Below are 25,187 nucleotides of genomic sequence, written 5' to 3'. Positions count from 1 at the left end.
AATAAAATTTCCTTTGTTTCTACTGAGGTATAGGAATGTTTATAGAATTAAAATATAAATGTTTCATTGAACTTACATTTTAGATTTGCAATTGCTGCTACGGCACAGCACAACAGAGCTCCACCAAGTAGTTTCAGCCATCTTGCAATTTTCCAAGCCATGATCTTCACTAGCTCACATTCATGCCTAGATATATTTGTAAATCCTTGCCTGCAGTACACTTTCAGATCCCTGATCACAAACATGAATTCCAGCAGTCAGGCTTTTAAAGTCAGATCAGTAAATTATCTCTGAATATTTTAGCAGGTATGGAAAGTTTCCCTGGCTTTAGACCTCAAGAAGAGTTTTATCATAACTGGCAATACTTCAGGGATCATCTCGGAGCAGTCAAATTACAAAGAGTTTATGTTAGACCATGGTTCTGGGGGATAAGATAACGAGATGATGGAGGGAGACATAGCAGCCATCAGTAGTCATGGCTGCTGGGGCAGAGCGCTGAGTGTGAATATCTCAACTGAAAATACAGGCAGAGGGAGGAAATTGGGCCTAGGGCCAGGGCTTAAGTTCCCAAGCTCTGACCTAAGTAACATAATTCCTTCAGGAAGACCACACCTCCTAAGGTTCCAAAAGCCTCCCAAAACAAGTACCACTGACTGGGAGCCAAGGGTCTAAATCAGGAGCTGTATGGGGACATTGCCATTCAAACCACTGAAAAGGATGATCATCCATCCGTGTGTCAGGTGATCTCTGCTCCAGGTTGGCTAAGGAAGCCCAAGAGATTAAGAATCCAGCTTAAGAATTAAGTCCATGTGCTTTGGTATTTTCTCATTGTATAGAATGACAGGCTAAGGGAAGGGCTTATAGAACCCTGCACTCACTGCCAACCCTCAGTCTGTCTTGGTGCACCCCCACCATCACATAATCATCACAAGCCATTCAGGTGATTCTGATCTGGACTACCTGGGCACAAAAGTTCCTTCCTTAAAAGACACAGTGTTCAGCTTCTATTTAAAGATGGGTTCAGTGTGCAGAGACAAACTAGGGAAATTGTTTCCCATCAAGGGGCTCTTCCTGTTGCTTTTCTACCAGCATGGGTCCCATGTTCCACGTAGAGACAGTGTGGGCAGAGGAATCATTCTCTGTCATTTCCACAGCATGTCATCTCCAGGAGATGTGCTGGCACAGGCTCATGTTATCGTTCCTTTTCTCTGAGTGGGATGGCCTCCTATTTCCTTTTAAACTTCAGCAACCCCAGTAAACAAGCTGATAGGTCTGTGGTGCAATTACAGAAGCCAAATTCAAAGTCAAAAGAAAGTGAAGTCCAGCCTAGGCACCAAATGATTGATCCTTGTGGACTTGGTCTACTAAGCTAAAGTGATTGCGAAGTCTTGTAGTCAAGTACACAATGAGCATTATTTACTTTGAAGTTCTACCATTCAGACTTTCAAATAATCTGTTTTCTGGGGTGGCCGCCTCTCCTGTGATGAGATTGTATTTTACCCGATGGATGCTTACTTAGTACTATGACCCTTTTGAATAGCCAACAGGGCTTCCCACTGCTTCACGACCTACACACAGTGTTAGTCTTTAGGGCCTTTCATTTTTTTTTCTTCCCTGGAACAAGAAGACAAACGAACTGAAATTGTGCCAAGATTTCACTTCGACCATAGCATGAGATAAAGAGGATTTACAAGCAAAGAACTCTCTTGAATGACTGCCAAGACAGCAGATGACTTCTAAATAACACAACGTGGTAGCAGAAAACGCCTGCGGCAAGCTGCTGTGATGGGGTGGAGGAGCTTCTCACAGAGCATGTTGGCAAACTGTGAGCTTAGGTCTGGGAAGAGAGAAGGGCTGTTCCTGAGTTTATGACTTTCCTCACACCAAACTGAATGGTACAGAACACGCAAGTGTTTGATTTTCATTATTGATCTTTGACAAATTTTGACTGACATATAGCAAGTATGTGGCTCATTTAGTTTGAAAGGACTTTAATTCAGTACATGAAAACAGAATGTGTTCTGATTAAATTAACTAAAATATGAACGTACTCTTACTTGAATCAGGCTTAGGCATACTAATAGAATAGAGTAGATCATTTCTGTCTTTACTGAAGATTATCCTCTTTCAGGTTTCTCTACAAACAGGACAGACTGGATGCACTCAGCATTTGCTTTTTACAGTCTTGAAGTTTGATGCTCAAGGTCAACTTTTTTTTGACAGATTTGGGGTCTTGTAGTGACATTCAGTGACCAAAAAGGGATTTTCTGGAGTCAGAAAAGGGATTAAATGTTTTTATTAACATATTTATAATAAGGAAAATAAAAGTTAGCTTCTCCTGTATGAGAATTTCTTTTTACAGCAGAAACCCTACAGTCAAAAAAAGAGTAGTGTAATATATTCACAACTCTGAAAGAAAAAAAAACCTTAGTTAAAAATATTATATTCAACAATTCTATTTCTAGAAAATAAAGGGGAAAAAAGACTTCCTCGGACAATCAGGATGGGAGAGAGTTTATCAGTGTTAAATTAACCTTACCAAAACCATAACAAAGATTGTCTCCAAACTGAAGTAAGAGAATGCTAATTAGCAATATTGAAGCATAAAAAAATTTACAGATAAAGTCCACTCACAAACCCCACATACTTAAATACCTTCACATTTACAGGGAAATGGACTGAGTGTCTGGTATCAAGGTTTAATACTAAGACTATTAAAAGAATTTAAAGCTACAATGATGTGGTCACGGGAGCAAATTATAAAAATCTGTAAGTTACTCCAGCATGGATATAAATATGAGCATGAGATGACTAGCGGTGTACAGTCTGTGAGACAATCAAGATTGTTGCTAGCTTCAAATAGCCTGTATCAAGTATTTTATGTGACGCTCAGAAAAGCCGCGAAAAACAAATCCAATCATACCGTCGCAGAAGCCACAAATCCCGAAGGGAAACAGCTAGACAGGAAGAAATGAAGAACAGAGCTAAACAACAAGCAAAGACAATTAGTAAAGTAGCCTGAGAAAGTCCTTACTTAGCAACGATTACATAAATTGTTTACCAACAAAATTCTTAAATCCAAAAGCATCTCAGGCAAGCAATCTGGGGCTAGTTCCTGGAACTAGAACCAGAACAAAGGAGCTGCAAGGTGAGCGGAACAAAGGAAACTAAGACCAGAATAGGAACGGATAAAAAAGATTCGGCTCCAGCAGAAAAGATGCACGCAAATGAAACGTGGTGTGAAAAGCTTCTTTTCTTATTCTCTGTGTGTGTGATGCTTTCATGTATGTCTGAGCATCACATGCAAGGGGAGTCCATGGAGGCCAAAAGATAGCATCAATTCCCCTGGGTCTGGGGTTACAGAGAGTTGTGAGCTGCCACACCGATGCTGGGGATTTAAGCTGGGTCTTCTAGAAGAACCAGCCCCTAAAAATGACTTTTTAAAAGGAAAACAAAAACGAAAACAAAACAAAGACTCATAGCTAGACTAAGAAGGGAGAAGAGGAAATGTTACAAAAACAGTAAATAAACATCATGAGATGAATATCACATTACTCCATGCACATGTGAACAACATGAATAGAACTCATAGACACAGTAGAAGAACAGTGGTTACCGTAGGGGAGGTGTGTGGATGTGGAGAAAGGAAGTGGGGCAGATAAGTTCAGGTGATCTACTGCAAACAGGGTGACTGATATTTTAGAATAAGCAAAAGATTCATTGTAAATGCTCTTCCAGCAAAGAAATGCTAAATATTTGCGATGGCCGATATGAAAATTAGCCTGACTTGAGTATTCCACAATGCACACATGAATCCAAACATCACATCGTACCCCATAAGTAAACATGGTTGTTATTTATCACTAATAGAATAAAATAGAAAACTCAACAGAAATTAAACACATAGGAACTGTGAAGATGGTTCAGTAGGTAACGAACCTGTCATACAAACGTGACCGTGGCGTTCGGTTCTCCAGCACCCATATAAACGTCAGGTGGGTGTGGGAGTCTCCCTGAAACTCTGGCCTAAGAGGGCTGCAAAGGGACTCCTCAGAGCAGCTGACCAGGTAGACTACCTGTGTAGGTGAGTTATGGATTCCAATGAGAGACCCTGTCTCAGTGAATAAGGTGGAGTGTGGCAGAGGAAACCTGATAATAACCCTGGGCTCCCTGCATACACACACAGCACACACACACACACACACACACACACACACACACACACACACACACATTACATACATAGGCAAAAAGGAAATAAAAACTGAGAGAAAGGTAAAGAACTCCCGAGGAATGACACCCGAGGTTCACTGGTCGCCCCTACACATGCACATGTGAGCCTTAGGTGTCCAGAGAACAGAGTACTCAACTTAAAGGGGCTCCTATTTGCCAAATTGGAAAAGTAAAAGTAAAAAAGAATAGTGACCTCAATAGACTTAGCTCCGTGTAACATGCTGGGAGCCCATGTCAGCCCATACTGACATTTAAAAAGGAAGCAGGCAGAAAGCACTCACTTGGAGGCGCAAGGACAATGACTCATTGGGAAACCCCTTTCTTCCAGAGGCCAACGCTATACTAGTTCCTGTCTGAAGCATGCTCCACAGCACTCCTTGTCTGAGGCGCAGTCCACACCTCCTGTCTGAGGAGGATTTCACAGGAGTGCTTCTTAGAATTGTAGCGAGCAAATTCAGAAAAGGAAAAGGAAAGAACAAAGGATATAAATAGATAAACAAATCTATATTGGATGAGGGGAAGGAAGACTGTTTGTAGGTAAAACATTCTAACAAATTCACCCACAGTTTACCAGACCTGAGGAGTGGGTTTAGCAAGGTCACATCATAGAAGATCAATAAATGAAACTCAGATTTAATTTTCTACTAGAAAATTTTGACATTGCAAAGAGTATTCTTTATAGTAGCATAGACAATTGACAGAATACTGAGATGGGAGCTTTTAAATATAAGTATGAGACCTGGGGATGCAGAGAGAAGTCTTAAAGTGCTCAAATGGAGAAAGGTATTGTGTTTGTGAATTGGAGAACTCGAGTTATTAAAGTTACCAGGTCTTTCTGAATTTATCCATGGATTTCATGTGATCCTAATCAATATCCCAGCAGGTTTCTTATAGAAATTGACAAGCTATTTTCAAAATGTGTAGGAAATGTAAAAAGGTGTAGGGAGGCCCAAAGCACTTGAAAGGTTTCTAAGACTTACTGGAAAGCCAAAATAACGAAGACGCTGTAGTTATTAGTGAGTGGATAGAAATATTGATCAAAAAACAGAATAAAGCCCAGAAACAGACCTCCTTACAAAGGATGGATTTATTTTTGAGAAAGGTGCCAAAGTAATTGAACACATGAAGCAGAAAATTTTCTTCAAGTGATCCTGGAAATACTTGGACATTACTACACTAATTGTGGTGCTTAAACCACCCACAGCATCTAGGAAACTTATCAGGAGAGGACGCTAAACAAGCATAAAATCAAAACTATGAGCCTCTAAACACAGGCAAATGGAATGAACAGCAAAGCAAGCACAGAACAGAACATAAAGAGGTTGGAGAAATGGCTCCGTGGTTAAGAGCACTTGCTCATCTTAAAGAAGACCTGGGTTCAGTTCCCAGCATCCACATCGTGACTCAAATCTCAAATATCTGTAACTCCAGTTCTAGGGAGCCCAATAGTTATTTTTTGTTACAGTAACAAAGAAACAAACAAAAAAATCAGCCATGAAAGGAAGCTAAAATGAATGAATAGAACTCCATCTATTTTGAAAGCTTCTGGCCTTTGAAAGATATATTTAAGAAATGAAAGATAAGGGGCTAGAGAGATAGTTCAGTGGTTAAGAGCACTAACTGTGCTTCCAGAGGGCCCAGGTTCAATTCCCAGCACTTACATGGCAACTTTTAGCTGGTTGTAACTCCAGCTCCTGAGGACCCGATGCCTTCTTCTGGCCTCTTCGGACACTGCACACTGCAAAACATGGTGCATAGTTACGCCTGCAGGCAAAACACCTATACACACAAAAAATTAAAAATTCAAAAAGGAAATGAACAAGATAGACCAAATATTGATGAGAAATATCTCTAAATTACATTCTTGACAGATAACACAAATGCAGAAGATTTCTTACAGTTCCAAACAGATACTTCATGAAAGAAGACAAACACTGTGAGAAAATAGGCGATCATCACCATTCCAAGTGAGAGAAATGAACATTAAAAACCGGAAGAAGAGGGTCGGCAAGATGACTCAGTAGGTAAAAGAGCTTGCAGCACAAGCCTGGAGACCTGAGTTCAACCCCCAGAACTCACACGGTAGAGGAGAGAACCGACTCCCACATTGTTCTTTGACCTCCATAGGAGCACCATGACACACATTCCCTCTCCTTACAAAATGAAGAAATAAAATTAAACAAAGCCCAGAAGAGCTACTGTTTTCCAGTCACTGGAAAGATAACAATTGGAAAGACTGGCAGCATCTAGTCCTGCAGAGAGCACCGCCCAACTGGAGTTCACACCTATTTGCAGATACAGGGTAGGTGTTGGGGAAGCAATTTAGCAGGTTCTTATGACACTAAACACAGCCTTGCCTTAAGACCTAGAAATGAAATTCCACTCCTGATATTTCCCCAAGGAGGAGGAAGCATGCTCTCCCCAACCCTCAGAGAAGGCGGATGAATACCAGCCCCAGATTAGAAAGCGACTGAATCAGCATTCAGCAGCCGTCCATGTAGTTCAATAGCATTAGTCAACAATGAAGAGACGCCAGGAACAATGCGCAGCAACATGGTAGAAGATGAAAGGGGCCGAGACAGAAAAGGCCACTCGCTGTATGGTCTCATTTACAAGACATTCCAGAAAAAAAGCAAATTATAGGGAGAGAAAGCAGGCAGAGCTTCCGCTTCCAGGAAGTAGCATGGGGAGAGAGCACTGACTTTCAAGATGCATGAAGGACACTTGGGATGGTAGAAATGTTTCATGTCCATGTGACATTGCTCACACAACCGTAAACCCTTGTTAAAGCTCACCAACTGCGTGCTTTTAAGTGAACATGACCAAAAAATGGAAAAAGGCATATGGAGTCAAGAGGAAGTCTGTGAAAAGAACAAAACAGCAGTTTAAATTCTTTCATGAAGATTCCTTTATGACTTGTTTTCATACTGTGCTTTGAAGACCTGTGTACGATGCATTAGTTCTGGACCTGGCTGTAGAAGTCATGCCAACCTCACTTCAAGTCTGTCTTTGCCACTCCTTAGAAAAGTGACGTTACATCAATTATTGCACTCACACTTCAAAGATTAGGCTAGGACTTAGTGACTCACACTAACCACTCATAACTCCTGCTCAGGAGAAACTTTTACCAAATGTGCATTCTGAAGACCATTTGGAAATGGCACACACACACTACTTATAATGTCATGTGAAAATACTGGACGTAGCGCACGTGTGAGGTAGAGCAGTGGTGTAAAACGAGGAATGTTTTCGGTACCTGGGAGCTGATGGAGACGTTCTGAAGGAAATCACGATGATATGAAAAAGAGTAGTTAAATGAGCGAAGGACAGAAGATGTCACTGTGTATTTGAGAAGTATGTGCAGCTTGCTATTTCTTGGCATGAAGAGAAGTTATTACGAAAGGGCGGAGTCAGTCAGCACACACAGGGCTTTGAAATGCCAATTGTGGTGCCTGCCATCCTGTGGTGGAGGGTGGGGGAGACTGCTTCTTACACGGGTGACTTTGATCACCCTGGAAAAGAGCAGCTGAAGCAAGGTTGAGGTCCCAGTTCAATACAGTTCCTCATGTTGTGGTGAACCCCAACCACAAAGGTCTTTTTACTGCTACTTCATAACTGTAATTTTGCTACTGTTATGAATCATAATGTAGACATCTGCTGTGCAGGATATCTGATATGCCACCCCTGTGAAGGTATCAATCGACCCTAAAGGAGTTGCAACCCTAGGTTGCTACCTTAGACAAATCGAAGAGCATGTTTCTACCAGGTAAACTATGAATTTAGGTGAATCTTGTTGATGGATAAGGTGCCTGTGAACTATGTAGCAAGAGAAAGGATATTTGAGCCTAGAGTTTATTATCAAAGTTAGATGCTGTGGAGAGAGACAGCAATTGAATTCACAGGTAGAAGCAAGATCACCCCCCCCCCCCCACACACACACAAAGCATACAGTGTGGGAGAGAGTCAGGAACAAATTACTGAAAAATAGCAACATATATGGGGGTGTAGAAAAGACCTTAACTGATGGTTCTAAAACTGGGAAGACCAAGGGGAAGCCCAGAAAGCCCAGAGTTTCCTGAAGGAACTGCTAAGAGTGTCACTTGCACAGCAACATCAGAACACAAAGACCAATACACATCCTATGGATCTAAGCAGTGTTAGTGCTGCGGGGGAAAACAGACTCGAATGGAAGTTAAAACGTGGAAGTATACAGCTCAGACTAATTTCCTGGAGGGCCATAAATGGGAGCAGAAAAATAATTGAGTGGCAAGAGACATAGTTTGCTATGGTTTTTATAAATGTTCCCCAAAGGCCCATGGGTTAAAAACTTGGTCCCCACAATGGCATTTTATTGGAGGGTCCCATGGACATTTTAGAGGGATCCTGTTGTTTTTAACTACGTCTCTATCATTTGATTTTTATTAATAAAGACTCAGGAGTCAGATGCTGCAGTGAAAACGTTAGGTCAGAAAGGCAGAGAAACTCAGCTGCTTCCTTCTCCGTGAGCTTCCCAGAAAGAGAGCTTTCTCCTGTGCCTCAAACAAAAGCTACTCCCACCGAATGCCCCTCCCTTCTACTTCCCGTGCATCTCGCTCCACCCTTCTGACTTCCTCTTACTCTCTCTGTTTTTTATTTTCTCCTGTCAACTGGTTGCTTGCTCTGCCTCTTGACCTATAGTTGATTTCATTTAATCTGTTTACAATATTCAAGCAGAAAACTCTTGGATTAAATGTGTGTGTTAGGACGGAGTCACATAACACCTAGAAGCAGGTTTTTCTGTTTGGGTGGAAGTCCCACCCCAAACTGCCTGGAGTTGCCTCAGTCCAGACTCCATTCCCCTCCCCAAGAAAGTCCACTACCAGTGCCCCCCCAGGGCATTAAAAAGCCCCCACCTCATGGGTTTCCCTTGTGATCTCTCTCCTCAACTTTCCCTGGGGCCACCCAAGAATGCTTTGCTCAGAATAAACCTGTATATATTAATTCAGTTTGATTGACTTATTACATCAGTGACAGCGGATTCCAAATAATCAGGAATTTAACTTAACATTTTTCACTAAATAACACAATCTTGGGGTTCACAGTGTGATCAAACATCCCTCAACCCTCTTCTGCCTGGCGTTTGCCTCCTAGCTTGTGAAGGGTTCGTCTCTATGATGCACTGCCCTAGCCAAAGGATGGCACCTCCAGAATCATGAGTCAAAAGAAATCTACCATTTTATGTTTATTACTTCAGGTATTTTGCTATAGTAATAATGGAAAGCTTGGTAATAAAGAAGAAAAAAGTTTCTAAATTTTTATTACTTATTTTCTCTTTCCTTCCTTCTCTCTCTGTCTCTCTCCCTCTTTCTGTGTATGTGTGTGTGTATGTGTGTATGTGTGTGTGCGTATGTGTGTATGTGTGTGTGTGTGTGTGTGTGTGTTTGTGTGGGCACACGCGCTTGTGGGGGGGCAAGGCATGTACCACAGCACATTTATGGAAGACAGATGAAGACTTTATGGAGCTGGTTCCCTCCCTCTACATGTCTGTGCAGTCCTGACATCACACTCAGGTCTCCATGCTTGCATCGCAAGCACCTTTACATGCTGAGCCATTTTGCTAGACCCTGCCTGAAGGAAATTCTAATTTTGTTTTTATTTTCTTGTGAGGGACAGAAGAAATTATATTTATATACCTATTGGGGGAACTGAAAGAAAGGAAGTCAATGAATTATATTAGTTATTAGTCAGGGTCTAACCGAAATATAGAAGTCACATGAGATACCATACCTTAAGTACTTTGATAGAAATAGTTGTTAAATGTGTAAAAATCTGGATGTTAGGTGACCAAAATGGTGGAGAGAAAGAAATAAACTAGCGACTGGAAGAAGGATCCAGCACTGTTAGGGCTGAGGTAACGAGGCTGGGTGGGAAAGTGAAAGGGGTGAAGAGATTGTCTCCTAGGATAAACTAAAGGATCCTTTCTGGTGGTTGCGCCCGGCCAAGCCGAGTTATGGAGAAATGAGAGAATATTCTGAGAGTTGCGTCCAAACTGGCAGATAGCAGGTGCTTTGGAAAGCATTGCTGGGAAAGGAAATGAGAAAGAGTGTGAAGATGCCAGAGGAGGGAGTTTGGGGAAACCGGGGAACGGAGAAGAAAGGCAGAGGGAATAGGATAGAATGGGCAGCCAGCCTTCGGGTTATCCTTGTGTTTTAGGAACAAAGATGCGGACATTTGAGCAGTGGAGGGATAAGACCAGAACAACAATTTCTGGAGGGCCAGTACATCTGAGTGGAAGAAAAACTGGGAGGGAAAACCAGAGTCATTATCTGCAGGGCCAAACCTGTGGCGGGGGGGCGGGGGGGCAGAGGGCGAGAGAACAAACAGGATCTTCTTTATTGGGGCAGTTAGAAAGGATATCTGAGGTTGTGAAATTGAGGGAGAGAAGGAGAGTTTGAGACTTGCTAGTTTTGCAATGGCACGATAACGGTTCCTGCAGGATTGATTGCCGCCTGGGCGCTGGACAATGGGCGCCTTGGAGCTAGGATCCAATTTCGGGCCGAGCACGCAGGCGCAGCCTGGTGTCGCCTAGCAACCAGGAAAAAACAACACTGACCCGCAAAGGCCAGTGCAGTTTGTTAGGTGTAGGGAGCTGCTGCTCCTAGGGATTCCTGCAGGTAAAGGCAGGCCTGGCTGTTCACCTGCCCTGAGGGTGGGAACCTCTGGGACAAAGGGAGGGGACACCTGAAGAGCTGTCCCAGCCAGTACCCGCAGTTACCAGCGGAACCGGGTACTTAACCGGGAGAGCCTGAGGCTCCAAGAGGGACGTGGGGTCTAAGATCCGGTCACTTGACTGTAAGTGGCTCTTGAAACAGGAGTCTACCTGCTCCAGCCCTCCTCTGCGGCTTTAAGTCTGCTCAAAGCCAGTTTCTGCCTTAGGGTATACCTGAAACTCAGAGACTGAGGGGGCGGCAAGTGGGGGAGGGAGGAATACAAATGACAAATCGGGAGATCGGGAGATAATATAGCTATGAAAGGCACAATCTTAAGTCAAATCCATTGTCATAGTCAGTTTAATGAACTTAGAACCTGTTCATCTCTTCCAGCTATATTTATATTCCTAAAGAAACCGAGAGGTGGGTAAATTTTCTATGTCTAAAGACATTCATTGCAGCTTTGCCCATAGTTCCAGAAAATTGGAAATGAGAGGCTAGATGAGTAATGGATTCGAAAGCATTATTTAAATGATATGCTGATCCACTGAAGATGCTAGGAAGATAAACGGAGATGGAAATGTTTTGGACTTGCCCTTTAAGAATTTCTTAGGGAAATGATCCAGGTAAGGAAATTGACGATATGCAGCAGAATTCAAGAAAGATGCTAAAAAGCATCGTAGAAAACATGTGCACACAAAGGAACTATAGTAAAATAACACAAATCTACCTGGGCTTATCTTTGGGTGAATTTTCTTTTGTTCATTGTGCTGTTCTTTGTTTCCCAAACTCTCTACCTTGAAATGCCCAGTCTTTATGAGCAAAAAAAAATTAGCTTGTGCGGCTGGTTGCTCCCACCTATACTAGTGGTTGACTCTAGTCCACTAAAGAGCTATCCCAACAGAGTGATACAAGTCAGCCGCCTCTGACCTCGCGGTGTTGCCCAGGACCCTTTCCAGGATTACAACACTGTGAGTCTTTATCCTCTGCTCCCTTCCTTACTCTATTGTTCAAAAAACTACCTTGGAACGGGAGACAATGGCATGGGGACAACTGAGATAACCACAAACAATGGTGTGTGGCTGGAACGTCACTGGTTTCTGAATGTTCTTCAGAAGGAACTGTTCTAATTCTCTCTACAGCAACTGCTGCTGTATCTTAGACTCGCTTATGAACTTACCTCCACACCTAGAGATTGACTCTATGATAGCTTCTCGGGGTTCTGGAATTATTCCAATGTGTTTCTCTTGCTGAAACAGGTGCACAGTCAAGGGCCTATGTACTTTTCAAGCATGTATGGTTATTTGCGATTTGAGGAAAATGTTGGCTCTAATCTATGGAAAGAACATTGAAAAACAAGTATTTTAGTGTTTTATTCATATTATATTATATCTCCATACATTTGAAAATAGTTTTCTCATTTAGTAAGAATTTTCAGGCATTCATAATAGTTGCTGAGTAATTTCAAAGGCAAATCCTGATGAAACGGTGGAGCCCGGGATGGTTCAGGGGTTAGGAGCATCCATTGTCCTTGCAGAGGGTCATGCTTGAGTCTCATCATCCACACTGCTGAGATGCCTGAGATGCTGGAGAGATGGTTCAAGGGTTAGAAGCATCCATTGTCCTTGCAGAGGGTCATGTTTGAGTTTCATCCTCCACACTGCTGCTCAAAAGTCTGTAACCCCAGTTTCAGGGGACACAAACACTCTTTTCTGGCCTCCTCAGACACATAGAGCTCATACATGAAAGCACAACACCCCCATGTATAAAATAAACCTAAAACATATTTATACAAGATTATATTTAGTGAAGAATGTATCTTTTAACATTTTAGTATACTGGATAAGGCACAAGGTACCCCCGTCTGCCCAGTTTTTCAAAGGCCTTATAACTCAAGTTAGGCACATGGAATTGATGTCTTTCAAAAGCTCCTGACTTACTGAGGTTTTGTGGCCTTTTTATGCATTCAGTGCATTCAGGGTCTTTAAGACCAGGAGCAGCTTTTGACTCCTGACAAGCAGTCTGAACTACTTCTGACACTGAAGGGCCCTTTCAGGGATCTTAAGCATTCCGAGATTTCTCGCAAGACTTCAGTAACTTCTTTTCAGCAAAGCATTAGTCACAGGAAAATAGAACTAGCAATTTTCATAATACTGAATTCATATCATGTGCTAGATACCTGCAGGTGCATGACATAGCTGCATGCAAAAAAAAGCACAGATGCCTGCTTTGTGGTATGTCATGTGAATTTCAAAGACTTAGCCACAAGTCCAGCATAGGTGGTGTGCAAAGTCAGGTCACAAGTACAGCCACCTTTCTCAGCTGAGCAAAACAGCGGTGCTCAACTGTCTTAGCAATAAGTTCTTCGAAAACCAGTGCTTCCAACAGGAGCATACGGAACAGTCTGTGCACTTGCAGTACTCCCTATATACATTGCAAGCTTTAATTGGGTAAAAATGTGAAGGAGAAATGGCCCTCCTCCAAAGAACATAGACAACTGAGCAATAGCGGATATACGAATTTATGATGTGCAAATCACATTTTCATACTTTTTGAATCTTTTTTTTTTCTAGGATGGGTAAAAAGATAAAGAAAGAAGTTGAACCTCCCCCTAAGGATGTGGTAAGTTTCTGGTGTAAACAACCACCAGTTTGAAAAATCAATTGTTCTGACAGTTTGGCATGTCCCACGGTACACATGAATGCATGGTGGCAGAAGTCCAAAGTCTGACTAATGATAAGATTAGTCAGAGAAACCTAACAGAATATAAACAAACATGTACAACATTGTCATTATATAATTAGCACAATTAAACAGCGATTACCAGCTTTTCCAGTATGTAGAGAGAATGTTTCCAGTCTAGTTAATGAACAGTTTCATTGTATTCTTTTAAATACTTGAAGTTTATGTTCACTAGCCTCTCATTAATATGAATTATCCAAGAGAATTTTCAGAAGTAAAGAGAAGTTATGCTACAGTGCGTACACACTTGTGTATGGCACCTGCTGATGGTCTGGGACATGAGACGTTCCGTATTTTCCAGCTGGAAAGTACTCTGGGGTCATCGACTCCTTCTCTTCCACATGTTAAGCATAAACATGGCCCCAAACAGAAAGCCCTTTACGCCCCTAAACGCATGGTTTATCTACTCACTTTAATCAATTGCTGAAAGACTACATTACTATAGAAAACGACCTTTGAGGATACTGACTTTGGAGTCTTTCTTAAAAACATGTTTGGTGTGTTTGTCATCAGATGGAACACACATAGAGATGAGGAATTCCCAAGTTTGCAAATATTGGAAAGCACAACAGAAAGTCGCCCTCCAGATCAGAGCGTTACGGTCAGGCTGGAAGCTTTGTCTTATGGCCCCTTACAAACTGTATTAATCACCTTGACCAAGTTGCCAGATTTGGTCAAACTATTTCAGCTTTGGTCAGCTTTGTTTATCTTTGAAATGGGAATTGCGCTCTCCAACTCATTTAGATTGCTATATTATTAGTCCAAAATAAATTATATGAAGTTCTCAGGGCTTGACATATAATTCAGTAAAAAATATTTGTTATTGTAGGAATCCTCAGTACTCGTCTCTCTCTCTCTCTCTCTCTCTCTCTCTCTCTCTCTCTCTCTCTCTCACACACACACACACACACACACACACACACACACACACACACACTGATGACCACCGAGATATATGATACTTCATGACAGAGTAATGGTGAAGGCTTCTCTACCAACCACATCCACACATCTGTGCATTGGGTCACTTCCAGACCTCTACGCCTTTCAGGGAGGATGCGACAATACTCACCTCAGAGGGTGGATACCCACTCCCAACAACGAGCACTGGACAGCACCAGGTGCTTGGAATACTGCGGAGCACCAGCCTCCACTCCAAGTGCCCCCAACCCACATGTGAGCCGGGCCCACTGGTGTGTGCCTACAATATCAGGACTCCAGTACTTTAAGGTCAACTTGGACTACGCAGTGAGACCCTGTCTCAAAAAGAATGAGCAAAGGCAAACAAATGTAGCCTGTGAGTGCCATATTGGAAAGGCAAAATGAGGAACATCACTGTCTCTGAAGTTCTGTCGGACGGCAATTTCTCATGGCGGTTATTTCTCTAATGGAGCGGGGAGGCCATCTCTGTACACCTTTGCTCTCGCAGCAGACTGGCCTTAAAGAGCAGAGCCTAACCAGGTGCTGCTTCTTACTTTCATTCTTTCTGTGGAAATTTTGGCTCACCATTCATTTTATACAGAGCGTGACATTGTAATTTCACAACAAGCTCACTGGTGACTGACTACCTCGTGGGGAAGCAGATGGGCTATGTGATTATAGCTCGGTATTATTTATTTAGTCGTGCGGCATTCTGTTACAGTCATCATTTTATTCTCAGCACCTTTTTAAATAAAGAATTCCTGTAATACTGTAGGCCGTGCAGGAGAAACAAGTGCCAGGCCAAGCGCCTCCACTGTCTGCCAAGCACCGGTATTTCTGCCGCACAACTGCTCTTTAGAGCGTAGCTCTTCTGGCCTCCATCCTCCTTTATGTTTCTCATAATCTATACTGCCTTGTTCCTAATGATGACTGGAAGGCACAGCAACATATCAGAGGGTTGACTAAACCTCCAGGAGAGATCAAATGGTGTTTAGTTATCACTCTTGTTTCAATGGATTTTTATGTGCTCTCTTTGAAGACTGTAGTTATCCTAGCATTCTCTCGTTGCAAAGTTAGTTTATAAAACAAGCTTTAAGATAGTCAAATATTGATTGAGATTTAGTTCTCTATGGTATGACTGTAGTCTCAGCTACTCTGGAGGTTGGGCTACTTGAGTTTGGGGTTTCAAGGCCAATCTGGGCAACACAGTGGAAGCTAATGTCAAAAAAGAAAGAGAGACAGAGGGAGGGAGGGGGGAAGGGAAATGTTCAGTTGGTGATGGTACACAAACACGAGGACCTGAATTCAGATCCCCAGAACCCACAAAGGTGACTCTCATCTATATATAACTCCAGTACTGGGGGGGGGGGCACTAGACAAGGGAGAGACGGGTAGATCCGAAGCTCGATAGCTAGCAGCCACTCTAGTCAAGTCAGTGAGCTCAGGTGTAAAGTAAGAGACCCTGTTTCTTATAAAAAAAGGAACAAAACCGTGAAAACTGATTAATAAAAGACACTTCTGTCAAACCCTGGCCTCCAGATGCACTCACACTAACATGCACACCACACACACACACACACACACACACACACACACACACGCACGCACACACACACACACGGGAAGGGAGAGCGAAGAAGAAGTGAGAAAGAAGACACAAGGAAGACTTATATTACGAAATTTAAGATCTGAAATGGGGGTAAAGTCTTTTTTGAGTGTGGACTCACAGTGGGGAGAATAGGCAGCTGGAATGTTGGGAAACTGCTTAAAAATCTCAGAATGTCTACCTCAGGGAGCCTTATGAGGGTAGGACAGAAATTCTAGATACTTCGCCTGTGATTTCAGAAATAGAAGGCACCTTTTGAAGCCCATTGATGGTTTAGGCTTCCTGATATCAGAAGATAGTACACACATAAGTCACCTTAACTCCACAAACTGAACTTAGGAGGCCCAACAAAACATGGGGTCCATAGCTTCAACTTTTATTAAAGAAAGCAATGAAATGATTAAGAAATGATAAGAGACAGGTAACATGGTAGTCACTGGTGGTGGTAGCTTTAGAAATGGTCCCTTGGGAATTTGATGAAAGTTAAGTTCAGCTTGGATAAGTTCAGTCCGCATAAAATGGAGAAAAGAAACACTTCATCATGTTTTTGATCGTGAAAGGAATGGAAGGGCAGAGGTGAATAGTATCTAAAGAGAGTATATTTTTTGTTTCAAAATAAGAGAGATTTGATTGGGAGATTTTGCCTGGAGTCTACAGCACAGAGAACCAACTAGGAAGAGCCAACAACAGAGAAGTCTGGTTAATGGTCCCCTGAAGACTTTAACTTGTAACTGTCTAGGTGGAACTGTACATGAGAATTAACACGTATGAACTACTAAAAAAACTATGAACTGAAGGATTTTTAGAGCTCACATGAGTCTGGGAACTATATTTTTTTATAAGAAAGTCTTATGAGTTTCTAGGGAATTAGCAGTCAGAGTTTCCAGAAGTACAATGTCTTTATAGTATGGTTAGCCTTGCTGTATGGTAAAGTCTTTCCTGGATTTGCCATGGCAAGGTTTAAAAATGGGCTTGAAGTAGACAGCATTGACCCAGATGTAGGATAAGTGTTTGCCATAGCAAAATCCAGTGTCCGTTCAGTTCTCTGAACTTCTCTATCACCAAGGAAAAAGATCTATACATTCACCTACATAGTTTTCATAGCGTTAAGCAGCTGATAAGAAAATTAATGATGAAAAAAGGAAAATGTGAATTGTATCAGAAAAACAACCAATGAGTCATTAGAGGAAATAAATAGGAAGCTAAAAAAAAATTCAGTTACCAAAAAAGAAGACAGGAAAAAAGAATAGATTAGTGAAAGGAAACAGACAGCAAGATAGTCAATAAAACTCAATCATATCAATAAGCACACTATATCTAAATGTTGAGATATTTTTTAGGTGAGAGATTGTCAAATTAATGAAAAGACAAGACTCAAGAAAACTTTAAGGATTTATGGATACATATAGGTTATATGTAGACAGAAAGACACACATGCCATGCAAGCACTAATCATAAGAAAATGCCCACATAGCCAACAAAATAATAATTACAGAACAAATATTTTTATCAAAGAAAAAGGTGGACATTTCATAATGATAAAAATTTTCATTTTTAAGAAGAAAATGATCTTAATAGCACAAATTTTAAAAATATGAAAAAGGGGCATTTTATTGCATAAAGATGAAATATTAAAGCACAATACCTTTTGCCAAAAATCAATATTTATATCATATAAAGCACTACAGAGGCAAAGTAGGCCTAATGAAGCAGACACACTGTCCTTATACAGGTACATTGATGGTGGGATTGCAAAATGGCAGAATTAATTTGGGAAAACATGGTGTTTTCTTGTGAATTTAACTACACACTTGCTATTAACCAGAAGTCTGTTTGTTTGTGTGTGAGGATGAGTGTGTGTGTGTGCGTGTGTGTGTACAGATGGATGTGCTGTTCATGAATTTGGAGACTAAAGGTCAGCATCATATATTTTCTCCAATCATTTTCACCTCTAGTTTGTGAGATAGTCCGTCAAAGAACCTGGACTGCACTGACTTGGCCAGAAAGTTCCAGGGCTGCTTCTGTGTCTGCCTCCCAGCACTGGGATTTCAGGGAGTCACTACTGCATCATCTATTACCATGGGTATCAGACATAGACCTTCTTTATCAGTGTGAGACAATACTGTCCTAAAATCTGGCAGAAGGCATTGCAGATAAAGGGGCATGCCACCGACCCTGATGACCTGAGTGTAATCCCAAAGATCACACGATAGAAGCAGAGCGCCTGCTCGTTTGTTTTCGCTGCACAAGAATTGCCCAGAGTCGGCCTGACACATGTCTCAGAGTCCCACAGCTTTTCCTCTGTGATATGCTACTATTACCCTTTTCCGGAACTTACTCAAGTTTGCCTCTTATTATATACATTTCGTCATTGTTTCTTCTCACATATGTTATTCCTGCTTCTTCATTAACGGTCTGGTAACTGGAATACATATTGACTGTTGAGACGGCACCAGATACACTCAAGGATTCTCGTGCAAGGGTTAGAACAGTAGTAATATATACTTATTTCAGTGAACATCTGTGGATATGACAGACATGGGTTAAATGTTTCATCATAACCTCTCTAACCCTCCCTTGATTATTCCAGATATGCACATTATCCCTAGAATACAGAAAAAGGAACCAGCATTCTAGAAGCTTCAGCAACCTGTCTGAGACAAATGGAGAAACCAGACCTGTAACTCAAATCCTTTCTTCCTTCTCACTGTACTCTGGAAATCAGAGATCTATCGGTGGTCTTTAAGACGTTTTCTTTAATTTTATTCTATGTGTCCAGGTGTTTCACTTGCACGTATGTCTGTACACCACATTCATGCAGTGCCCACAGAGGCCGGAAGAAAACATCAGACCCCTGGAAACTGGAATTACAGAGTTTGTGAGCCACCATGTAGGTGCTGGAACCTGAACCAGGGTCTCCTGGAAGAGCAGCCAGTGCTCTTAACCCCTGAGCCATCTCTTCTTCCCCAGCGACTTCTTTTGAAATAAGAACTTTCCATTTCACCTACTGGGCGATGACCACATCCTTTTGCAGGAATGTGACCTCTTTAAATTTTAAGCCACTGTGCATTTTTTTGTGATATTTAAGGATTACATGTGAACCTGGTTACTCTTCCTTTTGCATTTCAGTTCGACCCACTCACAATTGAAAGCAAAAAAGCAGCCACCGTGGTGCTCATGCTCAGCTCCCCAGAGGAGGAGATCTTGGCCAAAGCCTGTGAAGCCATCTATAAGTTTGCTTTGAAAGGTTTGGACTCCTTCAGTTGGTCTTTCTATCTCGTTTCTACTTACTGCAGGCCAGGACCTGCTTCACTAGTCTGTATCCCTACTTGAAGGCAGTGTGCCTTCCTGTCTGATTCCCTCTGTGCCCAGGGTCGGTCACAGCACAGAGCAGTCAGTCAGGCCGCTCACTTTGGGAGAAAGCATAGGAGTCAAGTGCATGCCTGTCATCTCAGGATGTGGGAGGTGGAAGCAGAAGGGCTGTAAACGCAAAGCTAGCCTGGGCTATGCAGTAAATACCCTTGTCTTTCCCATCACTCATTCACCCACTCACTCATTCAATCAATCAACCAACAAGAAGAAATAATGCCACAGAAGCAAAAAGAGCCGCCATTTGAGCAGTAAGATAAACTTGCATTGGATCATAACCCAAAGTATAAAATAAATATCCCTGTGTATAAACAATATTGATATGAAGAGTAAAATTCAAGACCACCACTGCCATCTCCATGTTCCTTCTAGACAGTAAATATCCTTTTACACCCCAGAAGCTTCCATTCTGACATTGTTCTGTTGTCTTCCAAAGCCCCCCCTCCTAGAGACTTCATTTGCCCAGTCTCATTGGCCATTTTCCAGTTTCCTTGCTTTTACCCATATTTCCTTCTGCTTTTATGTGCAGTTGTAACAGTTAGAGGCTACGGTCCACACAGGAGAGAGAGCGAGACAGCACAGTGGCCTACCTCACTTAGGGTTTTCTAGTTCTGTCCATTTTCATGTTAATTTTATAGTTCCATCTACCTTTACAGCAGAATAAAACTCCATTAAAATAAAATTTAACAACAGGGAGAGATTGTTGTATTGAATTAAAAAAATCAAAACCAAACTACATGCTGCCTTCAAAAAAGACACTTAGACTATAAGGGCTCAGATAGAAGAGGAAAAGAGTTATCTCATTAAAAGACTAAACAAAATAAACCTGGGGTTGCTATAGTAAAATAAGATAAATAAACAGCAAAAGGAGTCAAAGGTCATTTCATTATGATAAAGAGGTCAAATCCCATAAAGTCTGCAGAATCTCTTACGTAGCTATGGACCTAAAACAGGAGCTTCCAAATGCATGAAGCTGGTATTATGAGAGATAAGCATCCATACATACTCCCCATAGAGAGAATGCAAGATCCTTTTTTCAAAAAAAAAATTCAATAAATGAAAAAATGAATAGAGCAGACATGTAAGAATATAGAAGATCTGGTCATCGAGACTAATGAGTTTAATCTAGTATTGAAAGCGCTCTCTAAGAACTGTGGAGTGAACATTATTTCTCAAGAGTATCTCACAGAACACTTGCTTCAGTAAAATGCATTGTGAGGCATAAAACAAGACAAACCAAATTTTAAGGGATTCTAAACTATCCAAAAATGTATCTCTGAACCACAGAGGAATCACATTAGAAATCAATAATACCAGATATTCTGGGAAATCATTAAACACTCAGAAAGTAAGCTACATACTCCTATGTAACTCATAAGTGAAAGAAAAAGGGGGATAAAAGTGAAAATTGAAGTAATCTATAACACTGTATAAAGGGCTGGTAATCGAGGGTTCAGCTAAACCTTTACTGCACCATGTTACAAAGCAAGCTTTAGCATCAGGGAGATGACTCGGTGGGAGTGGGTAAGGGTGCTGCCCTGAGTTTGAATTCCTAGGACCCATGTAAAATCCAACTGTTCTCTGACTTCTATCCGTGTGCATGCCCTCACATGTTAAATGCACACGTGCACGTATACAGAGATAAATTTTAAAAGTTTCAAACTAAGCTTCAGCTTCTTTTTTAAAGAAAGAGCAATGGTAAAGGAGAAATTAAACTCAAAGTCAGTGATAAATATAACAGGTGTCTGAAAACAAATTAATGGAGCAGAAAACAATAAGAAGCAAGCAAAAAGTGTGGCCAAAAAAAAGAAAAGAAAAGAAAACGAGGCAATCTTTAGCTCAGTATGTCTCTTAAACATGGGTGAAGAATTTGTAAAGAAAACTCTAGCAAATTAAATCTAACAACCGAGTTTCACATGAAGACCCCAAGATTTGTTTAACTTTGAAGGATTAGTCAAGGTATTCTATCCTATGTGATAGGCAAAGAGAGAAGTGAATATCCAGGGTGCTGGAGCCCTCAGATTTGTTCTTAGAGAAAGCAAAGGACAAATAAGAAACTGAAGTCACACAAATTGGAGCTCCTGGGAGACAGAAGGCACTCATGCATGGTCTTGTTCTACCTGGCATGTCAGGTGAGGAGAATAAAGCAACTCTCCTTGAACTTGGAGCTGTGGAGCCTCTGACCAAACTGCTTACCCACGAAGACAAAGTCGTAAGAAGAAATGCTACAATGATTTTTGGCATCCTGGCTTCCAACAGTGAGTAATGATGTTTTGAAATGAAAGAGTTTTCTTTTTTTTTTCCAAAGTTAACTTTAAGGAATTTGCCTAAATTTTATTTAAACCAACTTTAACATAAACAAAAAAAATGTGGTACAATGTAACACATGATTTCATTGTTATAAAAGATGTGTTTATTTAATGTTGTGTATATCTGCACATGAGTACAGATACCCTTAGAGACCAGAAGAGGCCACTGGATCTCCTGGAGCTGGAAGTACAGGTGATTGTGAGCTGTCCAATGTGGGTGCTGGGGACCAAGAAGAGCAGCAAGTACTCTGAGCACTGAACCATTTATTTATCTGATCTCCTATCTGAACAGATTATTAACAGAGGTGGAGACAAGTATAACATCTCACCTCAAAGTTAGTGATGATGCCTTAATCTAACAGGTTAGGGAAAAATTATCTCTTAAAATGAGTCCCCCCCCCAAATTAATATAGTGTAATTTGCCTTCACATATGTGAGTTATAATTCAAATAAATTTCCCAGTATATGGAGCCCACAGTAGATTCTGATGTTGACATTTTAAAACTTCTTACTATTGCTCATATAAAAATATTGAGTTGTATATGTTGAATTCAAATTATTTAAGTAGAATGCTCTTGAATCATATCTATCATTTGATTAATTTTTTCATATATTGAGGAGTGTGATATTGCAGTACTAGCTAACACATGATCTTCTGGCTGTTAGAAGGGCAGTTTGGCAGAGCTGTGCCAACAACGCTAGTCTCCACTGGTGTTCAGCATGTATTTGTCCAGGCATAAATCACTTCTCTGTGTTTTACGGTAGTTTTTGAGACACAAATTTTGTAACTTACAAAAGTTTCAGGAAGTATTTTGATCCAACATCTTTGTAACTACAAAAAGATTCAATGATACCCTTAATAGAGTATGAATTGTATTAGAGGAAGAATTCAACCAAGAGTAAACAGTAATAAACTCACTTTCCAGAAACAGTATGTGACTAAGATTATCACTTTGTACCTCCACAAGGTACATCATGGATTTTTCCCTTTCTGTCCCCAACTGGCAGTTTTTCTAGACAACATGAGATATACACAGATTTTTGCATCTTCAATGACTTTTTTCCTGTTTGTTTTTCTTAATTTCTATTAATTCTCTTAATTGTTCATTCATTCATCTATATTCTAATATATAAGATATTTATTTCTTGAGCAACTCTCCACATTGTTGGTGAAAAATCTCAGCTCAGGATCTATAAATTGCATTTTCTGTGTTTCTAGGGGATTGTGTGACACTAAACTACTAAGAATTAGGGGCTGGAGAGATGACCAGCAGTGAAGCGTGCATTCTCCTCTTGCAGAGGATTGATTCCCAGCACCCATACTAGGTGGTTCATAACTAACTGCCTATGACTCCAGATTAAGGGGAAGCACGTCCTCTGGCCTCCTCTTGCATCTGCACTCACATACACATACCCACACACAGACACACATACCCACACACAGACACACAGACACACACACACACACACGCACACACACACACAGACATATACATACACACACATACCCACATGATTTAACTTTTTAAAAATTTAAATAAATATTTTCATATGTGGGTCTTAAGTGAGGGGTTCTCTGGGATCTCCCAGGCCCAGACCCCACCCTATAAGCTGGCTTTGATCAGTACGCAGAGAATACACCACATCTGCTCATCCAGCGGGGAGAGCACTGCTACCCTCAGGGTCCCTGTGAGTACCTAGTTCTCCTGTCTGAATAATGATGACAGTTCAAGAATACAGACCTGGTGTGAAGAGCAATCATGGTATAATGAAAGGCTTTCTTTTGATTCCATGAATTAGATGAAATTTGAATTGATTGACTTGTATCTGATGGTGTGGCTAACACATGGCATCCCCAGCTTGGCAAAGTCTCCTTTCCTTGGAAGAATCAACATGTCCACAACTATAGCTCCACTTGCCACACATGTCCTAGAAAACTTGGATAGAAGTTGAACAAGTAGCCACTGGATCCTAACAAGTCATGCCTCCGTGCTAATCTGTAAAGGAGTGCACCTCTACCCTGCTCCATTACATCACCGCTGGCATTGTCTAATAACACCAGTGGATGTCCCTTAGAAATGTGCCCTCCTGTGGCTTCCTACTCAGTGAACAACTGTGCTCCTGTCAGATGACTGATGTTTCAACAGGATGCTGGTGCTGAAACTTCATGTGAGACAGCTCTCCTTTCACAACCTCCTCCCTGCTGCCTCCTTCGCTCCTTCTCTTCCTCCTTCCCCTCCCCCTTTTCCTGCCTCTCCCTCCTCGCTCTATAGTCTTCCTCCCCTTCCTCTTCCTCTTTCTCCTTCCCTCTTCTTCCTCTTCTAGAAGTTACTGAGCTATGTGTCTCTGCCAAGCTGTAGTGATTCAAAAAGACAGTGAAGTTACTTTACTGGATCTTCTTTTTTGGCCAAAACACAACTGCCACTGTCTTCTTTCTCCTGCTAGTTTGTACTTAATTCATTCAGAGCACACAATGGACACAGTCAGCCATGGATGAAGTGGTTGTAAAACAGATGCAGTGGCTGTAGTCAGTCACTAAGAATCCACCAGAAACCCTTTGTCAGGCTGTTGTAGGGAGGAGCAGGTCACATCCCACCGCCTGGCTAGCTTAACTCCCAAAATAACCACACAGAAATTGTATTAATTAAATTACTGCTTGGCCCATAAACTCTAACCTCTTATTGGCTAACTCTCACATCTTGATTCAACCCATTTCTAATAATCTGTATGTCACCACGAGGTTGTGGCTTACCGGGATAGATTCAGAATGTCTGACCTGGCAGCTTCATGGCAGCTCGGCTCTATCTGCTGCTTTCTTTCTCTCAGAAAACAGTTCTGTCTTCTCTGCCTATCTAAGTTCTGCCCTATCAGGCCAAGCAGTTTCTTTATTGATTAACCAATGAAGGCAACACAAATACTGAAAGACCTCCTACACCATCAGGCAACCTCAGAAACCAGCACTTTGGATCACTCAAAGCCAGCAGAGAGAGGTGGTGCTGTAAGCCAGTGAAAGGTCAAGAATGAATTAGATGGTAAAACCAGGATACCGGGATTAGGAAAGTAACAAAGCCTGATACAGTGGTGCCCATCTATACAGTCAGTATGGGGGAGCTGAGGCAGAGGAATTGCAGTGAGTTTGGCATAGCTACCATAATGAATTTTAGCCCTGCTGGGACTACATAGTGAGGCTCTGTCTAAAAAGTAAATACAATCAGAAGAGAGCTAATAAAGTTAAAACAGGCATTAAAGCCGTTGGCAGAGCTGCCTTGACCAGAAATCACAGTGGCACCCTGCTCAGCCAGATGCTGTTCACCTGGC

The 25,187-nt window shown here is 41.5% G+C and overlaps 1 protein-coding gene across 6 annotated transcripts in view; it reads left to right on the top strand.

Annotated features, from left to right (window-relative positions):
• Positions 1-10,809: 10,809 nt before the first annotated feature.
• Armc3 (armadillo repeat containing 3) overlaps positions 10,810-25,187 on the top strand; it is an 81,873-nt gene continuing 67,495 nt past the window's right edge. For 2 of the 6 annotated variants that reach the window (XM_087896332.1, XM_087896328.1), the window contains exons 1-4: positions 10,815-11,064; positions 13,496-13,544; positions 19,321-19,438; positions 21,693-21,818. In XM_087896332.1, the coding sequence (XP_087752458.1) occupies positions 13,497-13,544; positions 19,321-19,438; positions 21,693-21,818 (292 nt within the window). In that variant the 5' untranslated portion in view covers positions 10,815-11,064; position 13,496. Of the gene's footprint in view, positions 11,065-11,315; positions 11,549-13,495; positions 13,545-19,320; positions 19,439-21,692; positions 21,819-25,187 lie in introns of all 6 variants that reach the window. The other 4 variants (XM_087896330.1, XM_087896329.1, XM_087896331.1 and 1 more) reach the window with 4 other exon arrangements.

This window comes from Myodes glareolus, chromosome 14 (genome assembly GCF_982192425.1).
Source record: "Myodes glareolus chromosome 14, mMyoGla1.1, whole genome shotgun sequence".
NCBI classification, from domain to species: Eukaryota; Metazoa; Chordata; class Mammalia; order Rodentia; family Cricetidae; genus Myodes; species Myodes glareolus.
Note: the sequence above shows the minus strand (reverse complement) of the source record. Positions and strands in the feature narration are given on the sequence as shown.